Source organism: Panthera leo, chromosome D2 (assembly GCF_018350215.1).
Source record: "Panthera leo isolate Ple1 chromosome D2, P.leo_Ple1_pat1.1, whole genome shotgun sequence".
In the NCBI taxonomy this organism is placed as follows: domain Eukaryota; kingdom Metazoa; phylum Chordata; class Mammalia; order Carnivora; family Felidae; genus Panthera; species Panthera leo.
Genome location: NC_056689.1, coordinates 31,154,001 through 31,181,840, shown reverse-complemented (window position 1 = coordinate 31,181,840; position 27,840 = coordinate 31,154,001). Strand labels below are relative to the sequence as shown.

General features: G+C 48.7%; 2 protein-coding genes across 8 annotated transcripts in view; one reads left to right on the top strand and one right to left on the bottom strand.

Moving 5' to 3' along the window:
- The first annotated feature begins 7,510 nt into the window (after window positions 1–7,510).
- PCBD1 (pterin-4 alpha-carbinolamine dehydratase 1) lies at window positions 7,511–12,164 on the top strand. 2 transcript variants are annotated; one of them, XM_042908845.1, is made up of 4 exons: window positions 7,511–7,568; window positions 10,278–10,409; window positions 10,935–11,015; window positions 11,633–12,164. In XM_042908845.1, the coding sequence occupies exons 1-4, from the start codon at window positions 7,566–7,568 to the stop codon at window positions 11,729–11,731; spliced, it is 315 nt and encodes a 104-aa protein (XP_042764779.1). In that variant the 5' UTR covers window positions 7,511–7,565; the 3' UTR covers window positions 11,732–12,164. The 2 variants fall into 2 exon arrangements, with proteins under 2 accessions (XP_042764779.1, XP_042764780.1); XM_042908846.1 differs by lacking the exon at window positions 7,511–7,568 and adding an exon at window positions 7,673–7,775.
- A 2,634-nt stretch (window positions 12,165–14,798) lies between these two features.
- The window catches only part of SGPL1 (sphingosine-1-phosphate lyase 1), a 75,510-nt gene continuing 62,468 nt past the window's right edge, over window positions 14,799–27,840 (bottom strand). For all 6 annotated transcript variants that reach the window (XM_042908833.1, XM_042908829.1, XM_042908831.1 and 3 more), the window contains exons 8-15: window positions 25,766–25,854; window positions 24,245–24,350; window positions 22,785–22,883; window positions 22,007–22,156; window positions 20,456–20,694; window positions 18,986–19,132; window positions 17,899–18,019; window positions 14,799–17,398 (exon numbers count right to left, since the gene is read on the bottom strand). In XM_042908833.1, the coding sequence (XP_042764767.1) occupies window positions 17,258–17,398; window positions 17,899–18,019; window positions 18,986–19,132; window positions 20,456–20,694; window positions 22,007–22,156; window positions 22,785–22,883; window positions 24,245–24,350; window positions 25,766–25,854 (1,092 nt within the window). In that variant the 3' untranslated portion in view covers window positions 14,799–17,257. The remainder of the gene's footprint in view (window positions 17,399–17,898; window positions 18,020–18,985; window positions 19,133–20,455; window positions 20,695–22,006; window positions 22,157–22,784; window positions 22,884–24,244; window positions 24,351–25,765; window positions 25,855–27,840) is intronic.

The following is a 27,840-nucleotide window of genomic DNA, read 5'->3' as shown; positions in this document are numbered from 1 at the left end:
TTTCACCGACATACCCGCAAAGCCAACACGCAGGCTAAGATACAAAGCATTACCAGAAGCCCACTTGCCATCTTTCTGAACCTAACTATCCAATGGTTATGACTGTCCTGAGATTTCATACCCTAAATTTGTTTTTTAATTCAAGGTTACTGAGTTATAATTTACATTTTCATACTTTTTGGCGAAGGCATCCAGTCATTTGACACATCACAATCAGAATTCAAAATATTTTAATTGCCACCCCCAAAATTCCCTTGCACCCCTCTGGAGCCAGGTCCTTCCCCTCCAGCCCCTTGCAGTCAATCACTAATCTTTTCTCTGCGTAGAATAATGTATTTTTCAGAATATTATATAAATAATAATACAGTACAATTTGGGCTGCTGTCACTTAGCATAATGCATTTGGGATTCAGCCATTACATTGAATGAGCCCACAGCCCATTTTTTTACATTGCTGAGTAGTATTCCAATGTATGAATGCATATGTGTTTATTCATTCATCTGTTGATAGACATTTGGATTATTTCCAGATATAGCTGCTATGCACATTTGCACATAGGTTTTTGCATGGACCTATTTTCATTCTCTTGGAGTGAGATTGCCGATCTATAAGGCAAGTGTATGTGTAACTTCATAAAAAGTTGCCAAATTGCTTTCCAAAGTGGCTGAATTATTTTGGATTTCTACCGGCAATGTGTGAGAGCTCCAGCGGGCCCACATCCTCATCAACAGGTAGCTGACGTCTAAAAGTATTGGTATAGGATCCGGGCTCGGAACAGTTTCCTGCACCAAACCTGAGGGGCAGAGGGATTTTTTTTCTCCTACTGGAAATAAAGCCACGGTGGGTCTTTATCTGGGCTCTGGAAGTGAGAGTGTGTGGGTCCTCTCCGAGTGACTGAGGCTTTTGCTCCTTGGCGACCAGGGTCTGGAGGAGGGCGGGGTTTGGCACTTTCCCCACAGTAGCAGCCAATCCCCTCTGGTCCCTGCCCCGCTGAGGGGTCTCCCTCCCATCTTTCACCTCTGCACCTGCTGGAGTTCGGAAGGCAAACTGTCCCCGAGTCTGTGGCCCCAGCTCTTCTGGGCTGCTATTCCGGCATGCGCCCTGGCTCCCAACTACTTGTTAAGGTTTTAGCTGATTTCTTCTTGCCCACTGTTAGGGAAGCTGTGTGTGTCCCCCACCTCCCTCCTAAGTGCCAGAGCCAGTCTGCATTCCTCCCTTGGACTTCAGGCTCCTCGCCCTGAAAGCTCAGCTTCATGGCCAACAGAAGAAAAGTGATGATTTTGTAGTATATCCAGACTTCCCCATGGTAGTGTGGGAGCAACACTCTTTGTAGCTTTCTACCTCCTGAGTGCGAGGGCACCTTCCTTACTGTCTTTGCAGCCTTCCTTCTGCCTTCTCCCCACCCACCATTCCCAGGCAGCTGGTTTTTAGCACTCCACTTCCAGGTACTAAGTTTTGTTCGGGAATCTATGTGTCCTGTTCCCTATATTGCTGGATGGCAAGCCACCCCCAAATCTGGTGGCTTAAAATGAAAACGTACTACTAGTTTTCATAATTCCATGGGTTGACTGGTCTCTGCTGGGCAGTGTTCTTACCTGGGGTCTCACCTGGGACTGCAGGCAGATGTCTGCTGGGGCTGAAGTCATCTGAAGGTCTGGACGGCCACGGAGCCCCAGTCCCACACTGGCAGATGATGAGCAGAAGCCACGAGGCATGAACTCAGACAGTCAAGGTCCATTGGATGTGGTCTTTGGAGACTAGCTAACATCCTGCCTAACACTGCATATAAAAGGGGACCCTTTACATTTAGGTCTTACATTTATCTAACCATAGAGTTAACAAAAGAAAAGGAAGAATATTGTCATGGCAGGGAAATTATCAGATAAATCTTCAAAGGCACAAAGTTATAAGGCAGAGAAAAAAAAAAGAGATAAGCCTAGTACACCAAAACACAAAATTTCTCCCAACAAAGGACACCACGGAAGAAGTTAGTATGTCGATGGCCAAACGGGAGGACATATTTGCAATATCGAAAGTGGACAAAGCGATTAGTGTCTAGATATAAACTCTTGCAAATCAACTAAAAAAAAAGAGAGAGAGAACACTGTAAACTCTTTTAAAAATGGGAAGACTATTAAAAGGTAATTTACGGGGGGGGGGGGGGGGCCTGGCTGGCTCAGTCTGTGGAGCATGAGACTCTTGATCTCCGGGTTGTGAGTTTGAGATCCACGTTGGTGTAGAGATTACTTAAAGATAAAAAAAAAAAAAAATCTTTAAAATAAAAAAAAAAAAAAGGTAATTGACAAGCCATAAGCCCCAAGTGCTAACAAACATATGAAGAGGGGCTCAGAATCCTTAGTAATCAGAAAAACACAAAGTAAAGCAGTGAGCTATCGGCTTATATTTATTCACTTGGCAGAAATTAAAAAGCTGGAGAATGTCCAGTGTAGCCTTAGGTGTGATAGGAACCCTCACACGATGCGTGTGACATAAGGACCAGCATGGCCATTGTCCAGAGCATCGGAAGCTATTTTGCGATACGTACCCATGAGGGGATTGCTGGATTTATAGGCTACATATTTATATATTTATATTTATATATGTATATATATTTACATATTTATATATTTACATTGATATTTAAGTTGCCTGACTAACTTCCCAGAAGCCGGGGAGCCATAGGGTTGGAAGAGGTGCCGACTGCGACATCATTCTTTGTTGTTTTGCTATGTGTGTGTTGCACACTCACATGCTGGGGGGGGGGGGGGCGGGTGGTAGTGGTGGTGGTGGGAGCAGGGAGCTGGAAGCTACCTGAGTGTCCCTCCCTGGAGGAAGGATAACTTGGGACACTCAGCAGCAGTTAGAAGCTACAGACCAAGTACACAGATAGCAGACATGGGTGAAAGAAACTGAATGAGATACGGCACAGTGATCCATTTACAAAAATTAAAAATACCTACAGTTGGGGGCGCCTGGGTGGCTCAGTCGGTTGAGCACCCGACTGCGGCTCAGGTCACGATCTCACTGTTCGTGGGTTCAAGCCCCGTGTCGGGCTCTGTGCTGACAGCTCAGAGCCTGGAGACGGCTGCGGATTCTGTGTCTCCCTCTCTCTCTGTTCCTCTCCCACACATACCCAGTGTCTCTGTCTCTCAAAAATGAATAAATGTTAAAAAAATCATTTTTTTAAAAGATGGACAAACAGATCAATGGAACAGGATAGAGTCCACACGTATAGGTCAGTTATAAGTAAACCACACATATACCTTCAATTGAGGTTTTACAAAGGTATAAAAGCAATTCTGTGGAGAAAGGAAGAATTGAATATTCATATGCAAAAAGTGAATTCGGATTTATAACTCAAAGCACAGGAAAAATCAACTCGAAATGGATCACAGACCTAAATGCAAAACCAAAAACTATAAAACATGGGAGAAAACATCACAAAAAGGAAACATAACAGAAAAATCTTTGTGACATTGGGTTAGGTAAAGATTTCTTAGTTGCAGCACCAAAAAAACTAATCCATAAGAGAAACATTTGATAAATTGGAATTCATCAAAATTAAGAGCATTTTCTCTTTGAAAGACAGTGTGGAGCGCAAATTAAAAACTGGCATATCCGCAAAACATTCAATATGATTCATCACATCAACAGAAAGGACAAGAACCAGACGATCCTTTCAGTAGATGCAGAGAAAGCATTTGAGAAAATATAGCATCCTTTCTTGATAAAAACCTTCAAGAAAGTAGGGATAGAAAGATCATACCTCAAGATCATAAAAGTCATATATGAAAGACCCAATGTTAATGTCATCCTCAAAGGGGAAAAACCTGAGAGCTTTCCCCCTAAGGTCAGGAACACGACAGGGATGTCCACTCTCGTCACTGTTATTCAACGTAGTATTGGAAGTCCTAGCCTCAGCAATCAGACAACACAAAGGAATAAAAGGCATCCAAATCGACCAGAAGGAAGTCAGACTTTCACTCTTCACAGATGACATGATACTCTATATGGAAAACCCAAAAAATTCCACCAAAAAACTGCTAGAACTGATCCATGATTTCAGCTAAGTCGCAGGATATAGACTCAATGCACAGAAATTGGTTGCATTCCTATACACCAATAATGAAGTGACAGAAAGAGAAATCAAGGAATCTATCCCATTTACAATTGCACCAAAACCCATCAAATACCTAGGAATAAATCTAACCAAAGAGGTGAAAAAATCTATACACTGAAAACTATAGAAAGCTTATGAAAGAATGGAAAAACATTCCATGCTCCTGGATAGGAAGAAGAAATATTGTTAAAATATGAATACTACCCAAAGCAATCTACATATTCAATGCAATACCTATCAAAATAACACCAGCATTCTTCACATAACTAGAACAATCCTAAAATTTGTTTGGGAACAGAAAAGATCCTGAATAGCCAAAGCAACCTTGAAAAAGAAAACCAAAGCTGGAAGCATCACAATCCCAGACTTCAAGCTGTATTACAAAGCTGTATTCATCAAGACAGTACGGTACTGGCACAAAAACAGCCGCTCAGATCAATGGAACAAAATAGAGAACCCAGAAATGGACTCACAAACGTATGGCCAACTAATCTTTGACAAAGCAGGAAAGAATATTCAGTGGAATACAGACAGTCTCTTCAGCAAATGGTGCTGGGAAAACTGGACAGCGACATGCAGAAGAATGAACCTGGACCACTTTCTTACACCATACACAAAAGTAAACTCAAAATGGATGAAAGACCTCAATGTAAGACGGGAAGCCATCAAAATCCTCGAGGAGAAAGCAGGCAAAAACCTCTTTGACCTTGGCTGCAGCAACTTCTTACTCAACACATCTCTGGAGGCAAGGGAAACAAAAGCAAAAATGAACTATTGGGACCTCATCAAGATAAAAAGCTTCTGCACAGCGAAGGAAACAATCAACAAAACTAAAAGGCAATCTACAGAATGGGAGAAGATATTTGCAAATGACATATCAGATAAAGTGTTAGTATCCAAAATCTATAAAGAACTTATCAAACTCAACACCCAAAAAACAAATAATCCAGTGAAGAAATGGGCAAAAGACATGAATAGACACTTCTCCAAAGAAGACATCCAGATGGCCAACTGACACATGAAAAAATGCTCAACATCACTCATCATCACGGAAACACAAATCAAAACTACAATGAGATACCACCTCACACCTGTCAGAATGGCTAACATGAACAACTCAGGCAACAACAGATGTTGGCAAGGATGCAGAGAAAGAGGATCTCTTCTGCACTGCTGATGGGAATGCAAACTGGTGCAGCCACTTACTGGAGGGGTTGTGGGAGGGGGGATGGGCTAAATGGGTAAAGGGCATTGAGGAATCTACTCCTGAAATCATTGGTGCACTATATGCTAACATGGATGTAAATTTAAAAATAAACAATTTTTTTAAAAAATATGGTTAGTATATTAGACTGGGCATTTAAAATAATTGAATACACACTATGTTCCCTTAGAAAAAAGTTAAAAAGAAAGCACAAAAGTAGGTAGATTAAAATAGTTGTCGTTAGTTCTGGGAATCGGCATATGACCATGTACTTGTATTAGGACCATCTCCGGGTTTACATAACATGTTTGTATTATATAGATAATAAAAACATATATAACATTTTTAAAAAATGGCGAGCCAGATCTCTGATAAAGTGTTCGTATCCAGAATAAAGAACCCTCAAAACCCAATGAGAAAACAAACAGCTCAAAAACAAACAAACAAACAAATAAACAAAAAGGGCAAGAAATTTGAACAGGCAATTCACCAGATTTACCGATGGCAAATAAACACATGAAAAGGTGTTCAATATCATTAGCCATTACAGAAACTCAAAGGAAAACCACAGTGAGATACCATTACACACCAGTTAGAATGACTAAAATGAACAACATTGACCACTGGGGCTCCTGCGTGGCTCAGTCAGTTAAGTGCCTGACTCTTGATCTCGACTCAGGTCAGGATCTTGCAGTCCTGAGGTCAAGGCTCGGGATAGGCTCCACGCTGAGCTTGCCTGCCTGGGATTCTTTCTCTCTCTCTTTCTCTGCCCCTCCCCCGCTCATGAGTGTGCAAATGCTCTCTCTCCCTCTGTCTCTCTGTAAAAATGAATAAATAAGCTTAAAAAAAAAAAAAAAAGATTGACCATAATAAGCATTGGGGCATCTGCGAGGGTTTGTGAGCAAACAGCTAAGAAAGAATTCTTGAGACATCTTTGGTGCAAAAAGGTGATTTTATTACAGCACAGGGACAGGACCGACAGGACCCGGGGGGGCAGAAAGAGCTGCACTGGGGTTGTGAGGAGTGACTGCTTATATACTCTTAGGTTAGTGGGGCTTAGGGATAGTGTAAGTCTCTAAGGAATTTGGAAGCAAGGCTTTCAGGACCTTGAGGGGCTGGCTGCTATTAAGATAAGGTTACTTTTGGTCTTTAATCAAACAACATCAATGCAGTAAGGCAGCCATGAGTGCCTTGAGCAACGTCACACTCTGCATGTTTCAGGTGTCTCTCCGTGGGCTGCAAGCTGTACGCAGACGTAATTTAAGCTGCATTTCTCTTGCCTTTGTTTTCCTCATCATAGGGAAACTAGAACTCTCAGACACTGCTGGTGGGACATAAAACAGTACAACCGCTTTGGAAAGCAGTCTGGCAGTTTCCTAACAAGCTTATGAACACGTCTGCCATATGACCTAGTCATTCCACTCCTGGGCATTTACTCAAGAAAAATGAAAGCATGCATGTATACAGACTTGGATGGAAAAGTTCACAGCAGCTTTATTCGTTATAGTGAAAAACTGCCCACAACCCAAATCCCATCAACAAGAGAACGGATGAACAAATTGTGGTATATCCATACGATATCATACGATAAAATTTATTTTATCTTGGCCATAGAAAGGAAGAAACTATTGATACACGCAACCACATGGGTGAACCTCAAAGTAATTATGCTGAGAGATAAGAAGCCAGACACAAGTGTATGTACTGTATGATTTCCATTCACATAAAATTCTAGGAAATGCAACCTAACATATTGTGACCAGAAGCATATCAATGGCTGAGAAAGGGGGAAACTTGTAGGCATGATGTATATATGTTCATGAACTTGGTTGCAGCGATGCTTGCACGAGAGCACACATACCTCAAAACGCAGCAAACTGTACCCTTTGGTTACGTGCAGTTTCTTGTAGGTCAATACCTCAATCAGTTGTCTTTAAAAAAGGAAGAGGTAATCTCGCGCCCAGAGTGACAGGGCTGGTTAAGTGGCACAGAGCGATCCAGACGCAGAAGTCCGCACCTAGAGCCCCACGTTCTCAGTCCCTGAGCTCCCGGTGACTAGAGCCCTGAAGAAAGTGCTGGAACGGGGCAGAGGCCCAGCGCGGATCTAGGCCGAGTTAACGATTACCGGTGGGCGGGCCCTCGCGGTCCCGCCCCGCCCGCTGCCCCGAGCGCCCGGCGCCGCCCTGTCGCCCCGCCGCCACCTGCCGCTCGGCCGCGTCCGCACCTGCGTCGCGCCCGCCATGGTGAGGGGGGTCGCGCGCCCGCCGCCCGTGGGGGCCGGGGCGCGCGGGAGGGCGGAGGAGAGGAAAGGGTCCGACCGCGGGGGCGCGGCGGGGGGCGACGAGGGTGGAGTACGGTGCCTGCGAGCTCTGCGCCCGCTGGCCGCGCGCGGGCTCGGAGAGCCGGGGTCTCCGCCCCGCGGCCACCCGCACCCCTGGTAGTATCCCAGGGTGAGCCGAGACCGGGAGAGGGGCGGTGGCGGGTCCGTGTGACAGCGAGGCGGGAGCCCAGGCCTGGTCCTGCTCCCAGGCCCGTATAACCCGGCCCCCTCGCTGCCGCGGGCGGGGCGTGGGCGGTGGGCCCAGGGCGGTCAGGGGAGTGGGGAGAGGCATCTAGTGAGCCCGCAGACCTCTTCCCCCTCGGTCGCCAGTCCTCTTCCGTATTGAGGGAAGGGGGAGTGTGAGTGTGAGAAGGAGGGAGGCTGGTTCTGTGTTCTGCGCGCCTGTTTACCGCCTTTCTCTCCTGCACTTTTGGCACAGGGTCCGGCCAAGTCCTCTGTGGACCCTGTGCTGCCCCCTGGCCTCAGAGCCAGCCCCTGGTGCCTAGCTCCAGGACTGTGCTCAGCAATAGGGACCTGATTGCTCAGGATCAGCCCTCCTCCAGGCTGGGTTTCCCCCCAGGAGGGCCCTGGCCCTGTGCTCAGCTCTTGGGCAGGTGAAGGTGGGCCCTGGCAGGGGAGGAGAGCCTAGCCTGGGGAAGCTTTACTAAACAGCCCCTTTGTGGTCCCAAAGCCTCCGGAGCAGGGGGGACTGTGGTAACAGCTGAGAGGGCATTTGGAAAGCTGTGGCTTGGAGGGAGGGGCGGTGGGGAGTGAGGCTGATTGTGTGGTGCACTGAGGCCCCAAAGATGCAGGGCAGGGCGGGTAATCAGTAACCCGACAGCACACTCCCCCACAAGGCAGAGGCCAGGCCTGACCTGTGATTTACCGAGCAAACACTGCCCCTTCCCCCCACCCAATCCCAGATCTGGGAGCAGCTTGTCATTTCAGCCCCAGGCTGTGACACTTGGGGGTCCCCAGAAGACTCTCGAGGAAGGGGTGCCTCCCAGGGGACAAGGGTACCCATCCACTTATTTCTGGGCCAAAGAACTAAGCAGTGGGTTCTGATGCCTGGGCTGACATCAGTTAATCCAGTTGCCTGGATACGTGGACCAGGCTTATCAGCCACTGAGAAAGGGCCAGCTCTGGGAAGGGAGCAGGGGTGGGGCACTGGATGCAGACCTCTCAGAGCTGAGGAAAGGAGCCTGACGAAGCCAGGTCAGTCCAGAGAAAACAAGTGTTTTCAGGAGGCAGAAAAAGATGGACCTCGAGGAGGCTGCAATCCTTTTCCAGATCTACCCCCACACCGGAGAGGCCCATCAGGCCCGCCAGCCCCAGGGGCCTCCTTTTATAAATGCAGGTGCCGTGCCCTTGGTAACAGTGGAGTCTACTAAAAGTGTCCCACTGGCTCCTCTTGCTGATCTGACAGTGGAAGTTCTTGGCCCCTTCTGCCCTTGAAGCCAAGGGAGGTGAGGGCCACAGGGTCGCCTGGCTGGAGGATGGCAGGACTGGGGCTTGAACCGGCCCTGCCAACTCGGCCCACGCCTACCGGCTGCCTCAGGAAAGCTAAACTAACCTCCCTCACGTTCTCTCCCCTGATCTCATTGATTCACTTCTCCTTTAGCACTCTGTATTCTGTCCTGGGGGAGTGCTTTTCAGAAGTCTCGATTCTGGGATCCCTGGTGCCAGGCCTGGATCCTCCTAGGGAGTGGAACTGACCTTGGCTTCCTTCTGTCTCTGAGGGTTCCACCCATGGCTGTGCCAGTTTGGGCTGCCTTGAGGGCACTTTGCACAATAGGTAAATAGGATGAGGCCCAAGGTTTGCCAGTCGCCCTTGGCCAAGTTACTTCCACTTTGGGACTGAGCTCTGTTGGCTCAGACTCCCCAAGCTGACAGAATAGAAAAGAAGGTGGGAGTCTGAAACCCCTAGGCCCGGCAGCCAGTACTCAGAGGCTACATGGGACCACGATGAATACCCACTGGGAGGTAGGGCCAGTGGATGTCAACTGTGCTGTGGCTAAGAGTCATCTGGAAGGTGTTTTAGGTGCTGGCTCCTCTGCCCAGCCCCAGGAGGCAGACTCAGAACCCCTTTGAGAACAATGCCTGTGTTCTCTTGGACCGAGGGGAAAGTAGGGGGAGGAGCACAGTGGTCATTTTGCCTTTCTAGGCCTCAGGTTCCTTGAGTAACAACAGCACTGGCATAGGGTGAACTAGATGAAGTCCAGAACAGAAAAAGGTTGGAGAATCCTGGGTACTCTTTTTCTGAAAGGTGGTGTACATTCGAATCTGGGCTTGATCTGTCTCATTAACTTAAGAGACCTATTTGGTGTGTGTGCGGGGGGGAGGGGGGAATCTGTCAGGCTTTGGGGTGGGGTGAGGGGGGAGTATTGCTCAACCCCAGGGACTTGCATCACACCTCAGGATTTTCTGTTCTTAGAGAGAAGTGTCCAAATCTAAGAAAGGATCAGTGCCTGAGCCAGGGTCCCACCTCCAGGGCAGGGCGCCACCCTCAACACCTCCCTGTCAATTGCTTTAGAACAGCCCTCCCAGGCTGGCTACATTTATTTCCCCAGGGATGGGGCACTCTCCTGGATCGCAAAAAGAAATGCCCTTGGGCCTCGATTTCCTCTCCTAGGCTGGCAAAGCACACAGGCTAAGTGCCGAGGAGAGGGACCAGCTGCTGCCAAACCTGAGGGCCGTGGGGTGGAATGAGCTGGAAGGCCGCGATGCCATCTTCAAGCAGTTCCACTTCAAAGACTTCAATCGGGTATGGCACCGGGTGGGACAGAGTGTCTGAGACTGGGGCGACGGGGTCCCATTCCGGGACCTGTTGTCTCCCTTAAAGCCCTCCTACCCGAGACCCTCAGACACTACCCTGGTCCGGATGACTTGGGAGTGTCATCCTTGGGGACTGGAGAGGGGGGGAGATGGGTCTTGGGCCCTCCATACCTGGAACTTTTAGAAACAATCCTTAGAGGAAACGGGTCAAGTAGGAAACAAGACATCTCAGTAGATAACCAAGTTAAGACTGGCCAGAACTAAATAGCTCTGTGGTGTTTCCACCTAGTTAGGTAGGGGCCCTAGGAACCAGACTTTCTTCCCACTTCGGAAGGACCGCCTCAAACTCCGGCGCAGAACCAGCCGCAGGGTGCCAGGGGGGTGACTAAAGCTGGACGGGTCTCCTTGTGGGGAGCCGGTCCATCCTGCACCTAGGTCTCACACCAGCTCGAAAAGGGGCCTAGCAGCCCTCTGTCTCTCAGAGCACTAACTCGGGTCTCACTTCACTACATAGGCTTTTGGCTTCATGACGAGGGTGGCCCTACAGGCGGAGAAACTGGACCACCACCCCGAATGGTTTAACGTGTACAACAAGGTGAGCGATGCCTGCCTGCTGGGTCCAGCCCAGCCTGTTCTGAAGGCCCTTCCCTGGGCTTCCTTAGGGGCCTCACCACCCAGAGGCTGCCTGTCCACTCCTCCTGGTCCTTTCAGCTCGTTCCTGGAATCAGCGTGAACACCCCTGCAAAACAGTCAGTCTCACTACAAATTAAAGAAGGTGCAAATTAAAACACTCGTGAGACAACTTGCGGTTGAGGTAGAGAGTAAGGAGACATTAAGGCGGCAAAACCCACAAAAGGCAAGACTGTGGGAATCGGGAGTAGTCATTGCTAATAGCTCCAAATGACTTAAATCCTCCTGGAGGTGTGGAGGAATGAAAAAGTAGTAACTTGAGCTAAGAATACCCACGCACAGCAAACAGATCAGCCTGCCTGCCGAACAAACGCGGTCATTCAGTGCCCGCCTTGTGCCGAGTGGCGGGTTTACACTGTTGCTAGAGACTCTCAGGCAGGCAAGGCAGCCCCCAGGAGAGATTGTAGTGCCTGGCCGCTGTTCTGGAATCCTTGGTGTGGCTGAGCCCCGTAGCCGCGACCCTCTCCTGCTCTTGGCGAAGGCAGCAGATGAGCTGGGCCCTAATCGCTGGTTTTGTTTCAGGTCCACATCACCCTGAGCACCCATGAGTGTGCAGGCCTTTCAGAACGGGACATAAACCTGGCCAGCTTCATCGAACAAGTAGCAGTGTCCATGACATAGGCCCTGCCCTTCCTCGTGGAAGTCTTTGGGGGAAGTGGAGGGACTGATTTGGGAATCCAGGGAGGGAGCTGGGGAGCCCTGAGATGTTCTACAGCCAGAATTGCCAAGTGGACTCCGCTGCCTCCATTTAGGGGAGAGTCCTTGCTGTGGTAAGAGGAGGTGCCAGCCTCACTGCCGACCACTCTTTATCCCCAGCGCTCTGGCACACGTATGCTAATCGAGTACTATCTTCCCCTTCTGTGCGACTTCCCAACAACAGTAATGGTCTTCTTGCCAGGCTGTGTCTTGCTCCTTTTCGGATTCATTTCCCAAGAAGCTGTGTCTAAGATGCCACAGTCTTAACTTAGAAGCCAGGACCCTAAAGTCAACCCCATCGTATGTGACAGAAACACGTGTGCTTTTATGCCTCAAATAAAACTACTGTTTCACTTGGCCTCAAGCTCTGGAACATGGTTTTTTCCACAGGTCAGTCCAAACTGGAGTCAAGAGGCATTTAGAGCACTTACTCAATGAAGGCACCGGAGGAAAAGCAGGACCGAGCCACCCTGTCTGCATGGAGTTCATGGTCATGTAGGGGAATTAAGCAGGAAGCAGTTAACTATCACTAGGCAGGATGAATGAAGTCAGTGCTAGAGGAGAGGATAAGAAATGAGCTAAGGAAACATGAGGCGATTGACAAGGGTGACTCTGGAGGCTTCATTTAAATTATGCTTCGAAGACCTGAATGGAATTCTTGAGGCAGAGATGGCTGAGGGGGCACCATGAATACAAGTAAAGGTGTGTAGGACACTGTGTTTATCCGTGGTGGGACCTGTGACTAGGAAGGCAGTCTGCGTGGGGCGCCTGGGTGGCTCAGTTGGTTAAGTGTCCAACTCTTGATCCTGGCTCAGGTCATGCTCTCACCATTTGTGGGATCAAGCCCCATGTCGGGCTCTGTGCTGACTTGAGGCTGCTTGGGATTCTCTCTCTCTCGCTCTCTCTCTCTCTCTCTCTCTCTCTGCCCCTCCCCCACTGACACTTGCACTAAAATTAAAAAAAAAAAAGGCAGTCTTAGGCTGTATGATCTGTCTGGTCTACATCCCATGGGGAGATTTGTTTTTAATGTTTTTAATGTTTATTTTTGAGAGCAAGCATGAGTGGGGCGGTGGGGGAGAGGGAGGGAGAGAGAGAGAGAGAAACAGAATCTGAAGCAGGTTCCAGGCTCTGAGCTGTCAGCACAGAGCCCAACACGGGGCTCAAACTCACGAACTGCTAGATCATGACTTGAGCCAAAGTCGGACGCTTAATGAAGCCACCCAGGTGCCCCATCCCATGGGGAGATTTCTAATCCTCAAGGATTACTTGCTTTTACTACATAAGGGAGAGGACAAAAATCCTAGCTTAAGGAGGTGATGGGCTATTTTACCACCTGAGCAGCTAAGGAGCCAATTCCTACAGACCAGTTCTCCAACCTAGTGACTCTAGGGTAGAATATTCCCATAATGTGCTGTGTCTGGGAGAAGTGGGAGCCACAGAGCAAAGTATCCTCTCTCCCCAGCGCATGCCACATGGATGTCCTTTTGCGGATGCCATTATGCAAGATTTGGGGAAGCCCTTCTCCCTCACCTATGACCCCCTAGCCTGAAGGTGCCGGCATACTAAGCTGACTTGCAAATGCCACAGTCCCTTGGAACAGGGTGTCACAACCCAGTTACCCTGGATGAGTTGGTCCTGCAACAAGGGCCAGAAAAGAGACAGAGGTTGGTGGCTGAGAAGTCAGCATACTGTTGGTAAGAGGTACTAGCAGGATCTAAAGATAACAATACCTAGGTCAAGAGCAAGTTCTTAGCAAAGCTTAATATCAAAACCAATGAGATTCAGATGCTCTCCCGTCTGCCCCACTTCTGACTTAACTTTTCCTAAGTGGGCTCTGATCTGATGACTGCGGATTAGGGGACAGAAGCCACCAGACATGAAGTATGGAGCACACGTTACGTCACCTTCCTGCCTCTGCTTTCTCAGGGGTCAGGGGTTGAAAACACCATCCTGGAGGACACTACAGTCATATGAAGGACTTTTCTGTGGGACAAAGACCTATAAGCAATACTTTTTCCAAAATAAATGTTCTAAAATTCATGCAAATAACTGAAGTTATATGGGAAGATGTTAAGGAGAGATTATGAAAAAGCAAGCCCAAGAAAAAGGCAATTAAGACTCCCAACTCAAGAAAGGTTCTCAAACAGCTGACTCTTGCTTAGCCAGGCTGTAGCCGGTGGCTATCAAATCCGGCCTCCATCATCACTTCTGTCACTGCCAGGTCTAGTGAAAAGTGGCTCGTTGCTACCAAGAACCCACAGGGAAGGCAAAAGGGTTCACAGAGTAAGTAGCAGGAGTAAGCATTCAAACAGCAACTCTTGGATGGACCGGGTCCCCTAACCAAGCATATCCTGGCCTCTTATTCTCTAGGGTTTACCCAGAGCAAGTAGGTGCTCAGGAAACCAAGTCATTTAGCAGAAAACTATAGCAAAGACCGCATTCCTTGGCTTGATTCTGACAAAGTCCAAATGGAATTGAGAAACTGGGTTACCTGAAGGACAGCCTCCAAGACCCGAATAACCCTTTGGAAAGACTGCTCACTTGTTATTCGTAACGGAACAAGGTGTCCAGTGGTTACATGTGCAGAGCTATTCTGAGGGGTTCCACCAACTCCCAAATCAAATGCGGGCCTCGAAGCCAGTGCCCAGCTGGCTGGGGCCCACCTCAGAGGGCTCAATCCATCATTAAGGTATCAGCAGAAGTAATGATGAAGATGACAGAAAACACAAGGCAGGGCCCAGGTCCTGGGGAGCTAAAGACCTAAGTTCTAGAACTCCTTAAAACCGGTATGACCACCACTCTTGGAGAAGCCACTTGCAAAGGTGCTCTCGCCCAGGGCTACGGCCCTGAGTATCAGCGGCCACACACAACTGTTTCACCACAAGGGGGCGATGTCCCACCAGCAGCCCGTTCTAGAACTGCCCCAGCCCGACCCCCTCCCCCTGGATCAACCACCTGCATCCAAATCATTGAATACAACCATCCACATTAGTTAAGATTTGGGACATTTAATTAATTGCTTTTTAAGATATTATTGCTGCAGTTAGGAAGGGAGCACTGAGATGGGAAGAAGGAGGTTAAATACAGAAAAGATTTAGAAGAGGCAAGTACCATTTTCCAAGTATAAAACTGGTAATATTAAAAGTGACACGGCAGTATATTCACGCGAGTACTTAATGTAGAAACAAGACAGTACGGTTTCTGCAGAGGCCAATGTGACATCTGCTAGCAACATGACATCGTGAAGACTTCTGCCCACCTCTGCCAGACTAGGTGTTACTAGGTGCACAGATACACAGAGAATGGAAAGCCCACAAGTGTTGAGTCAAACTAAGGCTCATGATCATAAAGTGGCTACAGTAGGTCCCTTTAAAAAATGCCACTGCCCCCGGGGCAGCAGTGCTGTCACGGAAGAGGGGGGCCTGCAGACACTGGAAGCAACAGCTTGCTCTGCAGGGCATGTGCTTCTCCAGTTTAGCAGCTAACAGACCACAGTGGTGCCTGCTGGGTGGTTTGTCCAGCACCACGAATGCACCGGAGACCCAAGAGACAGTTCACACAGAGCCCCTCTCGGGGGGGTGCCCACCAGTTCGGTAACTGGAGGGAACGCGACCCCCGGGTCCAAAGGATCCTAGCCTCTCCCTCTAACACACACACACACACACACACACACACACACACACACACACACCCCAACCTCTCCTGGAACCCACAATGGACAGGAGGAACACATACCACACCAGCCCTGCAGTGACACAGCCAGTAATCACAGTTATTGTGGAGGAAGTACAGTGCTAAAGGCCTGGGGGCGGGGGAAGTCTGGTCGTCTTGGCTCTCCTGGCCAGCATTCCCAGTGAGGGAGGCCAGAGGATACCAGCCTCAAGAGGCTGAATGGTTCAGGAGTCCCTGAGAAGGGTAATGGAACAGAGGAGATTTTCTCCTGACTCATCCTAAAGTACTCCCCTACCCAAACAAAAATCTCAAAGACTGCTGCACCTCCCCCAGGGCCTGGGTCAGGAATAGCCCACCACTGCTCACTGTGAGGAAAAAGGCACACAATATGTCGTCTTCAGAGGAAGACAGTGGCTCCACCTAGATCAGGGCCCCATGCAAGGGAGAAGGGGGTAGGAAGTGGGTGCAGGGTTTGGTCCTGTCCCTGCACCACCCTGAGCAACTAGTCTTAGGAAGGAATCCCAGGCCCTAGGCCGCAACTGACGGTTGCCGTCATGCTTTCCTATCCTAACAAGTTTGTCTCATTCTAGCCAGGGCCGAGAAGTGTCCAGTACCTGAGGCTAAACTGCCATAGTACCTTTGCGAGATGAATATAGGGAAAGAGGCAGGACGAACACACTAACGGGGAGAAAATTTTCCTTGCCGTGGGGGCTCTCTCTCACACCCTACTGGCACCCACCTAGGGTAAGTCAAGGCAACTCGTGAAGGTGCTCTGAGCTGTTCCTTCAAGTGAACGTACTCGTACATGATGGCTTACAACGGTGGGGGGTGGGGAGGGGAGGACCACCAACTCTGGCGACAGAGATGTGACTCTGGGCACTCATCCTGCTCTGACACTCAGAGACGCAGGGAAAGGGCCCTGGTTTCCGATCATCACCAGCCTGGGAGGGGGTACAGGTGTGCTCCGAACACTGCCAATTCAGACAGGCAGCACGAGGGCCGGAAAGTCCTGGGTTCTCTAGAAACCACGTTCTCTTAATCCAGGGGAACAACAGCAAACCAATGAGAGCATGACTTCAAACATGTATCTCCAAAGACGGCAGCAACCAAGTATCAGACCAGGGCCTGGAGCACGAAAGAGGGCCGTTCCAGAGCCTGCCTTGATAGACTGAGCAGATCTGCTCGGCCACTCCAATCCTGCAAACCAGGAACAGCGGCCTGCCCAGCTGTGTCCTGGAAAAATACAGTGAGGTGTGCTGAAAGCGACTCTAAGACGGACGACTCACCTACTCAAAGAGGAGGGCCGAGAAGGCCGCGTGCTTAGAGTACACCTAACACCCACCCGGGGAGACGCGTGTCACACGGATGCTTCCGAGCTGCCTCGCCCAGCTGCCTGAGAGAACAAAGAAAACCCTCTCGTATCGCATAAACCATACCCCAGTCTCCCTAAGGAATCAGGACAGGTCAGAGCTGTCACACAATGATGAAGTGAAGTGGAAAGCTAGAAGGTTAGAGAAGGAAATGGCTAAAACGATTCCTAGGGTAACATTTGAGAGCAAGGGCAAAATAATTAGGTAATGGACTCCTCTGGGAACTCCACATTCAAAACCACAAAAGGATGATAGGAGGAACAAGAATCCTGAGGATCAAGCCATCTCGTGGTCCATCTCGTCGTGATCTACGGAGCAAGACCAGATGTTCGAACTGTGCGCGGCCTGTTCCACACCCCCAGAACCTTCTGAAGGCCAGGAGCCCCTCGGGGCAACGAAGGGTCCAGACTCAGCGGGGTTTCGAAGAACCGTTCATCTGGCTGCTCGGAGTTACAGCGTCAGTGCTGAAAAGGCTGTCCAAGAAGACTGAGGTCAATTCTGCCACCAGGTTCCTGTCGACGGTCGTCTGGGCCATGCCGTAGATCGCACCCTACAAATCCAGTCACAGATCATTACTGGCAATGAGGGGGACAGGGATGGAGATGAAGCTGTGGCTCTGATCTCCCCCTCCTCCCATCCCTGACTTCCATGTCCCTCTTCTCCCCACTCTATGCCCACCCAGACAGTTTTTCACAGGTACTTCCCAGTCTGCCTTTCTGCCCAAAGGAACCAGCCTATGGGATTTGCTGTAGAAAATTCCAGAAAAGGCAGGCTATTGCCTTTCCTGTGTCAAAACTTTCTTTTCAAAGGGACAGGACCACCACCTGCCTTTGTATGGCACTTTTAAATTTACAAGGTGCTTTCTACATAGCATACTTCATCTGAGACCAAACACCTTGGACACGGGTGAGGCAGAGATTATCAGCTTGGAGTGATAAGGTTTGTGGAGACATAACAGAGGCAGGAACAGACTCGAGGTCATTTGGTTCTTCCAACCCCCCCAGGATACCTAAACGTCCACAGGAAGAAAAAAATCCCAAGTGTCCCTACCATTCCTGTGGTCTTTGCTTTAGGATTCTTCATGATCTGAGTGACAGACTCCCGGATGTCCTTTAGGAACTGTATGGCTACTCGCTTCCGAGTGTGTACCAGCGTGATGCAGAAATGAATACTACGGGAGAAGACAGACACAGACAGAGATGAACCGCGGGGGAAAAAAGTTCTAAAATAAAGCAGCCCCCACACAGGAATTTATCGCTGGCTTCTTCATGTGATTTGTGACGAGTGTTCCCAGTCCTGGGAATCAGGGAGACCAATACATGGGCTGTCGAGCATGGGCTGACACGAGGGCTTCATGCCTCAGCATGATCGAGAACATCCTGACAGAATGAATACAGCTGCCAGCTCTGTCCCACCCCTCCCCTCCAAAACGGTCAACTGCTAGGCCTTGAGCCACGTGACCACCAAGGGGAGGCTTTCACCTTAGATGATACACCTTCATGGGGACAGGGCCACAGGGCTGGGGTCTTGAAGGACTTCAAGGCAAAGAAGAAACTCTAACTCCCCCTGGAGGGAGACTGAGGAACAGAGGGATAGTGAAGAGGAATAAACTGAGTCCACACAGGACTGGCAGTGGCACCACGAAGTCAAAGGGATCGGGGTACGTAGAAGACACAGGAGAGACCTCTGCCGTTGGGGTGGAGTGTTTATTTATTTGTAAGCATCATGGAAGGTTAGATTACAAAGGCATATTAAAGGAGAGAGCAGCGGGCCTGAACGATTAGAGGCCCTAAGGGAGGTTTTGAGGGAAGCAGTCAGTTTGTAGGCACCATGTGATGGCGGTACACAAGACGGGTAGAGAGAGCACAGCCTAGAAAGACGGCAGGGGCGGTGGGGAGGCGTCTCGTGACCGGCCACTGGTCTCAAGAGGCTGCCACCTAATTTTGCTAGTTTTAAAGCTAATCGTCTTGTTCTGGATACAGAGTAATTCCAGATGGCAAGACGCAATCCTACAGCTACTACAGTTGCCACTGCGGTGCCCGGCCTCATAGCCGATCTCTATGCTTCGGGTCACCTTGCCACCCGAGTTCTTTGGCAGCCACGGCGCGCAGGAAGGGAAGAGGCTCCTCCAGCTTACCTGGGTGGGAACTGCAGGTGGTTCAGGTTCCATCCCTTGGCAGTCATCAGGTTAAACAGTCGGTAGATGTCAAAATCTCGGGAGCCCAGAGCTATGACTGACAACTGAGGATTCCCAAAAACAAAGATGCCTTTGATATTTTCCAGCCTGAAAACAAAAAAAGGAACAGAAAGGAAGTTCAGCCACATATACTCCTCGGGCCATCACCTCTCTAATCATTCAATGTCTCCCCTATAACACAATCTAATCTTTTAGGGCCTCAGCTCTCTCACCTTCTAAAATCAGGTGGCTAGACTGAGAGCAGTGGTCCCCAAACATTACAAGTATTCAAAGGCCCAAATCCCACCAAGCTCCAATGAGTCAGAATCATCGGCTCTTACCCTATCTGCCCAACTCCCAAATTCTGATATGCCTGAGAGGCATCTGAGGCATAAAAGATGCACGTTAAGGGGCGCCTGGGTGGTTCAGTCAGTTGAGTGTCCGATAGCTCAGGCGATGATCTCGGGCCTCGTGGGTTCGAGCCCCACGTCAGGCTCTGTGCTGATAGCTCAGAGCCTGGAGCCTACTTCGGATTCTGTCTCCCTCTCTCTGCCCCTCCCCCACTCGCACTTTTTTTCTCTCTCCCTCTCTCTCAACAATAAGTAAACATTTAAAAAATTAAAAAAAAAAAAAAAAAAAGATGTACAGAAAAGAAAATCCTGGCAAAATCATCGATCTCCACAGTTTAAAGTCCTACATGTCATGCCTAATGCATGAAATGGTACAGCAGCTCTCAACACACGGGTCTACCAGCTGGGTATATGCAGGCTTCTTTCAAATGAGACAGGCCTAACTGGCCACTTTCATTCACCTTCAGGACTCTGCAAAAGCCTGCCCAGCCCGGGTGAGCCACAGAGACAGGCGGGTAATATGTGCACAGGTAAGCCAGCCAGCACGCAGCCTAGTTCCAGCCTTAGCTCAGCCCTGGATTTCCTCACTTGCCCCGCCCCCATTCATTCCGCCTCATCCCCGATTCTTTTCCTACACTAGCGATTCTCCCTCCACGTGTGATTCCTAGACTGGCAGCTTCGGTTCCCACTGGGAACTTCCTAGAGACGCACACCCTCAGACTCCCTTTCCAGATCTACTGAATGAGAATTCTGCATTTTAAACACATCCTCCAGATGGTTAGGACACATGCTCAAGTTCGCACTGAACTGTCAGCCCTTGGTAAGAGCTGCCGGTTGCTGACACGTCCTTCGAGACACGATGGCTAAAGACGAAGCCTGGATCTGACCCTCCGAGTCACAGCAGACCAAGGGAACTTATCCTCTCGGGCCGGCACCACACGCCTGAGCTGCTGTCCTAAACCCCCGGTCTCCAGAGGACGGTAAACGGGCTGGGAGTACGGGTGCTTGGCCAGGCAGACGCCTCGAACCTACGAGCAGACAAAGCAAGAGACGAGGCAGAATCCCGATCTTGCACACATACTCTGACTTGAGGAAGCGAGTGGTTTTGATGATCTGTTTGGTAGCTTCAACATAGCCACTCTCACCGAAGTACATCAAGGCAGCCCAACAGGCCGCGCTAATGCCTCCAGGCCGTGAGCCCGCGATGGTCGGGGAAGCGTAGATACCACCCTGCCAATCGGTAGCAACGAAGAACTGATGGCTCCTGTACTTCTTGTCACTGTACAGCACCACGGACGAGCCTTTGGGGGCATAGCCATACTGAGGGGGAGAAGCACAGGTGAGTCCACGGTTCTGCCGGGCACGCCTGCCCCACAAACTCAGCCCGCAAACCTCTCTCACACGCGCCCGCTTCTCTCTGCTTCCCGCCCACGTGAAACATTCAAAGTCAGGGGGCGCCCGGCGGGCTCAGTCGGGTGAGCGTCCGACTGCAGCTCAGGCCACGATCTCACAGTTCGGGAGTTCAAGCCCCGCCGTGGGCTCACCGCTGTCAGCGCAGAGCCCACGTCGCAGCCTCTGTCTCCCTCTCTCTCTGCTCTCACCCTCTCTCTCAAAAATAAATAAACTTGAAAAATTAAAAAAAAGAATTCAAAGTCAGAAGGTTAAAGGCTGGAGGGAACTCTCTTTGAGCGGAGAAGGGTGGAATTCGTGTCACTCGGAACAACTCAAATCACGAGCTGACTCCCTTCCCGTTATTTTTATTGGTATTATACTTCCTTTTAAAAAAATCACAGTGCTCAGAGTCCAGAAGCTACTTGATGCAGCTGAAAAATAAACTGTGTGCTTGGTTTCCTTATAGAAAACGTGCCCTCCTAACGAACTGTCCCTGCAGCTCACGTGGAGCTAAGTTCACTCCCTGACAGACACCGGGAGAGACGGTAAGGAAGGGGGCACAGGGGTTGCTGGGGGCCGAGGTGAAATCGGATCAGATCCTGACGGAAGATCCGTACACATTATTCAGAGTCTGAGAACCAGGTCCCCACTACACTGGAAATTAAAATGAACTCTGCCGGTGCAGCCAAGACAAAGCACGCAGCCCGAGGCCGCTATTCCGTCTCCACATCCGGATGCCGTTTAAGAGCGTTCCTGACCAACCTACACTCGGTCTCAGTCCCCCAGGGGCGGCAGCATCCGAACATTCCCAAGCACCTAAGCTCTTCCCTTTTTCCACAGGACTCTCCCGTTAGCCCCAACGGTCGCTCAGGGCAGGAGCCCCAGGAGCGCGGAGCTACAGCACTAGCATACACCCTCTTAGGAGTTCTATCATCGACCTCACCCCAAAGGATCCGAAAGCTTCAGGAAGCTTTGCTCTGGGGGCCACATGCCTAGGTCCTAGCATGTCCCAGTCACATGCCGTCAGCGGGCACAGAAATTCTCTTAGCCACATGCCGCCAAGATAATGGGTCTCTTTTCACTATTACTTGTCACCTGAACCAGCTACCCTGGTGAGAGCAAAGAGCCGGACTTAATTTTACATTTCTGGCAGACGCTAACGCTCCAACCAATTTATTTTGTTGATAGTAATCGAAATAATCAAATGACTACTTTAACATTCGGTCCTTCCCCGCCTCACCTTGTGGGTATCAGCTGAAATGCTGGTCACGCCTTTCACCCGGAAATCAAACGGCTGCTCCAGCGGGTATCCTGCTTTCTCCATAAAGACGATGAGGAAGCCCCCCAGACAAGCGTCCACATGAAGAGGTATTTTGTATCTGACAGCCAGCTAGTTCCAAAAGAGACCGCAAGAGAATTTCATTTATAGCCATATAACAAAAACTTTGTAAGACACAGGTGGAAAGGTGTGCTGTACTCCCAAGGCCGTCATGCACGATGGCTTTCATGTTTTAAAAAACTGGCTAGTTTTGACATTCCTAATAAAGCTCATCTTCCAAATGTATTTAGCCTTCAAAATAATTCATCTGAAATGTGGCATTTTATATCTAAATACTGCAGGGCCCCAAACGCAATGCAAAGCCGAACAGGACACAAGCAGCGCTCTGATTTAGGGGGGGAAAGGTGCTGCTTTAGTAACGGCGGGGCGGGGAGCCTGAGGGACACGGCCCCCTGCGAGGCACACCCTTAACAAGCAGCCCATCTCCCGGCTGAATGGAAACAGCGGCGCTCTTTCAGAGTATCCAGAGTATCCAGCTTCAACAAAGGCTCTACCTTGTGTCATCCCTCCCCTACAGCAGAGGCTCCGAAGGGAGCTGGACGGCTTCCTCTGCGGCTCCTGGGATTTGTGCACAAACCTGAACTCGCACTTGCTTCTCCTTGCCGAGTCCCGCACCATTAGATTCTATTATAAAATCTCAACCTGACTGCCTAGCAAGCGGCCCATTTCTCCCACGTACCTTGGCCACTTCAGGGACAGGATCTAGGATACCGTGAGGAAACTGGGGGGTAGAACAGACGAGCATGGCAGTGTTCCTGGAGATGGCTCTCCTCATCGCCTAGGGGTTAAAGTCGAAAGGAAAATGAGAAGCCACGTCAACATTACTCTCTGTCGCTATTGGCTCAGGGTCTGCGCTCCTCCAGTGCCGCTGCCTCCACCTCTCCAACCCGAGAGAAGACCGCCCCTGCCATGGGGGCAGCACAGAAAACCAGGCCAGAGGGGTCCATCTGGGAAAAACAGCCTGAGGCCACAATACAGCAAATCACTGTGGGAGGAAACAGCATCGGGCGAAGATGCCGCGGAGCATGTCCCGGCCCCACTGACTAGCGCTGAAACCGGAGGTAAACTACTTAACCGCCCCGGTCTGTTTCCTCACCTGTGCGCTGCAAAAATACTAACAGCTTCTACAACTTCCCTGGGCTGTCATAAAGCTCAGATGCAATTTGTATAGCACTCTAGAAACTAGAAAGTTCTCCACAAAGGCAAGGCATAAAAATAAAGGACTACAATTCAGTCTTAAAAAAAGAAAGCCTGCCATTTATGACAACAGGGATGAATCTGGAAGGCATACTGCTAAGCAGGCCAGGAACAGAAAGATAAATACTGCATGATCTCACATACGGCAGGTACAGCAGTCAATCTCAGAAGCAGAGAGTGGAATGCTGCCTGCTGGGGGCTGGGGGATGAGGGGCACCGAGTTTCAGTGATGTCTAACAGCAAGTTCTGGACGGCTAGTGGATGGCCATGTGACCACGAAACAACAATACTGCACTGTATGCTTGAAATCAGCTGGAGGTCGAAGAGGGAGTCTTAAGTATGCCAACCAAGGAGGAAAAAAAAAAAGAAAGAAAACAGTAACTATTTGAGGAGATGGGTATGTTCAATAGTATGACTGTGGGGATTATTTTGCAGTGTATACACATCTCAAAACATCAAGCTGGCACCTTAAATATATTTTTTATTTGTCAACTCATTAATTTGTCAGTTAATAAATCAGTAAAGATGGCAGGCAGAAATAACGCCAGTGCTAATAACTTGGGTAGTTTGGTTCTGAATAAATATTGTTACTATTCTGTTGCCAAGGATACCGATTCAGGCCAATAAAAACCACAAGAAGAGTCTGGGGGCAGGTGAGTCCATGCTCACGGTACAAAGACAAAGGGGAAAGTGATGTTGCTGAAGCAAAATCAAGGTCTGCGAAGTCTCAAGTCAGGGACTAGATAGATCATCTTGCTATCAGACCTCTGAATTTATGAAAACACTCAATCACCACTGCCAGCAGCAGCTCGTCGGCTCTGGCCGCTACAGTCCAAGGCCTCTGGAGCCCACGTGTGCACGACGTTGCAAAAAGTCAGCCGGTCGGGTACATTCCTGCACCTCACAGTCCCCAGCAGGAAATGGCCCTTCAGGGGAACTCACCCGAACATCCACCTCCATCATTTTGTTCAGTGGAACCCGTATAATCTTCATCCCAAAATAATTGGCTGCTTTGTCAAATGCAGCATGGGCACTCTGGGGGGCCACACTAAATGATAGAGAAGAGGAAAATAATGAAATTCAGATAAAAGCAGGGTTCAAGAGAGAGCCTCATTAGCAGCTCATCTAAATCCCCAAGAGCAAACTTCTAATTATTTTTCCTCACATTTTTACAAGTGTTTATGTTGTTTTTCTTTTTAACCACAAATAAAAAGAGGTCAAATGATTTTCTATAGAAAATTTCTCCCTGTGATTTAGCAAATCCGAAGCATAAATGAGGGCTGACAGGTAAAAGATGAGGGATTGGGAATTTGGATCAGACCAGCATCTGGCAGAGCCTTTTTGTGTTGGCCATCCAAAGCCGGGAGACCCTGGTGGGAACGTGCTGCCTGACACAATACACAGCCAAGCAGGAACCCAAGACCGCTTGGCTGGGGTGTTCTACCAAGTCAGTGGTTCCTTCCATCTCTGAAAGCCCACAGCCTGTGAGAAACGAAAATTCCCATTGTTCCTGTAAACTTGGAAGCAGCATTTCCAATAGCACTGAAATGGGGGGCGCCTGGCTGGCTCCGTTGGTAGAGTATGTGACTCTTGATCTCAGGGTCATGAGTTCAAGCCCCACGCTGGGCACAGAGCTTACTTAAAAAAAAAAAAAAAAAAAAAAAAGACAAATAGCACTGAAAAGGAGACTGAGCCATGGTTATGTATTTGCTTTCAGACTTCTCTCAATTACTACACTCTCAAAATCAATCTGTTCCCCTTAAGGAAGGAAAGTCTCGATTACTGAGTAAGTACCAGGCACTAAGATTTATGTGTGAGAAAGATGGCACCGTGATTTATTCTCTCAGGCTTGAGATCACCTGCAACAAAACCCTTAGTGACATTTGCAGGAAAACAGTAACCCAGAGGATGCAGTATAAACACACCGGATAAGGAGAGGGTCTAGAGAAAAAAATGCAGCCAACTATCAAAATTATGCCCATGGGGTGCCATTATGGATGAATCTCAAAAAAATTTTTTAAAGTTTTCCTCCCAAAAAACAGCCCTCAGGCTGAAATCTTCTCAGGAAGCACCCCGAGGCAGCCTATAATATTTAAGTAACTTTCACTGAACTAGGTAATTAGAGTTTTCCTTAGGCTCCAGATTACTTATAATAAAATCACAGAATTCAAAGATGTAGTCCCGTCACTCTGTCACTTTTAGAAAAAGGATCTCATTCTTGCTATCCGTATATGCCGTGTACAAACTTGCGAGCTGGGAAAGGGAATGACCTTTAAAATTAACTGGCTGATCCACCCAGGACATTGCAGAATGTGAAGGGATGAGGGTCAAGGGCAAAGGAAAGGAAGAATGAGGACTGGAACTGCCAGAGGAAGAGGGAAGACAAGAAGCAGAAAACAGATGGTCAGGCTGTTTGCAACAGCGGTACTCCAAACAGATAATCTAAAGGCCACACATACATACATTTCTGGAGTTCTGATGCCGTTCGCAAAGGCCAGGTCCCGATAAGCTTTGCAGGCCATCAGTATGCTTTCTGTCCCCCCAGAGGTCACCTGTAATAAAGAAGAGACGACATCCATGGAGTGGAGTGAGGGACAACGATCAGCAAGCACATCGATGCCACCTTGATCTTGATGGTGGTCTGATGCAGAAGCAGATAAGGTCTCGAATGCATTCTGCAGAGCAGACACTGCTATGTCTTCCGGAAGGAAATCTGGCTTTATCAGCTAAGCCCAATCTTGGTTCCCAACACTCAGAGGGCCTGTCATGAGCCCGATCTCCCTCACTGGACTACAAACTCATGAAGGTGGGGACCGATCTGCTCATGACAATATTCTGAGCACTTAGCCTAATAGCTGACACCTAATACAACCTCAACTAACACTATTCAAAGCCTGATGTGACTCTCATAAACCATGACCAACACAGGCATGTCATACCCATTAGGCTATCTTCTTAGATAGCATCTAAGAATGAATCATTTCAAAACAAACAAACAATCAAACAAAAAGCCACAGCACTGAGCTAGGTGGTTATTTTCTTAGACTTCTCATCTCTGAAGATTCATACAAGCTTAGATAACTTCCTCATTGTACAGCTGAGAAGCCCCGAAGGCTAAAATATTTCACCCAATGCCATCCATTAGCATCTGTTGCTGAGAAGTAAAACTTTCTACATTTGTTCATTTAGTACAGCTTAACAGGAGATGGAATGAGAGACGGTAATTTCTGAAATTTCCTAAAGTAACCACATATAGGACAAAAATACCATTGGCTACAAAATCCCAGTGGTCAGCAGTTACATGGAAGATTAGCTGAGAGAAGTCAGTCACATTTTGATTCAGGAAGTCTTCGTGAAACATGTGACCATCACCCACAAGGTAATGCACTGAACTTGGGCAAGGGAGACCGGTTTACAAATCCCGGCACTTCTGTGCTGGAGACAATGAAAATGCTTACAGAGGAGGTCAGCTCTGCAAACCAGCAGCACGTCCTGTGGTCTAGCATAAGACCTCAGAATGTGACATGAGGAGCCAAACCAGCTGTGAAGAAAGTCAGGAAAGAACCAGCAACGTCCAAGTCTCCAGTGCGTCAGTCTCTTACTAAGGTCCCGTGATGACCTAAGCAAAAGTATTTCCAAACCCCTAGTCACCCAGCGCACACACCCTATTTTTAGTCCAATAACGAATCAAATCAACATCATTATTTGTTGGGCAAACAACAGTGCACTTTGACTGTAAAGGCAGGAATATCTACATTCTACTTCTGATTTTTATTGCTGATCCCCCAATTTCTATGTTTATTTATTTTTGTTTAATTTTTATTCGGTAGGCTCCATGCCCAACATGGGGCTTGAACTCACAACCCTGAGACCAAGAGTAGCATGCTCTTCCACCTGAGCCAGTCAGGCACTCCAATTCTGCGTTTAACTATGCTGCTAATCTCCCACTGCCCTGTGTGCCCAAAGAAAAAAATGGAAATTTAATGGTGAAGTGAGAAAAGCCTCAATAACTACTTGTAATGTTAGTCAACTTCTTCCAACATTATAACAACTCTCGCTGTTAATATGTAAGTACGTCAGAGAACAAGAGTAGAACATGGCCTACTTGGAGAATTTTCTTTCAGATGCTGTTTGTAGCCAAAGGCATTTGCGCAAGCCAAGACTGTTCTCCGTGGCAACAGAATTTCTTTTAGTATACGAGATAACCTCTCATCCGTTCTGAGGCAAGTGAAGTTAATAGAAGGAAAAACAGCTTAAGTTGAAGAACAAAGAACAAAAAGAGCTAAGATCTTAGTTGGGAGCATGCTACACACAGCCCAGCCATGAGGCTCTGTCGTCTTCTTTCCCATCTCTGAACCCCGAACTGTTTTCACCAAAAGCAGCAGAGACAGACACATGTGAGAGAGAGACAGAGAGATGTGAGAGAGAGACAGAGATATAAGAGAGAGACAGAAATAGAGAAGGGTGAGAGAAACAGAGAAACTGAAATAATCCCAGAGGTAATTAGTTCTCTTATAAAATTTTATGTAATAGAAAAG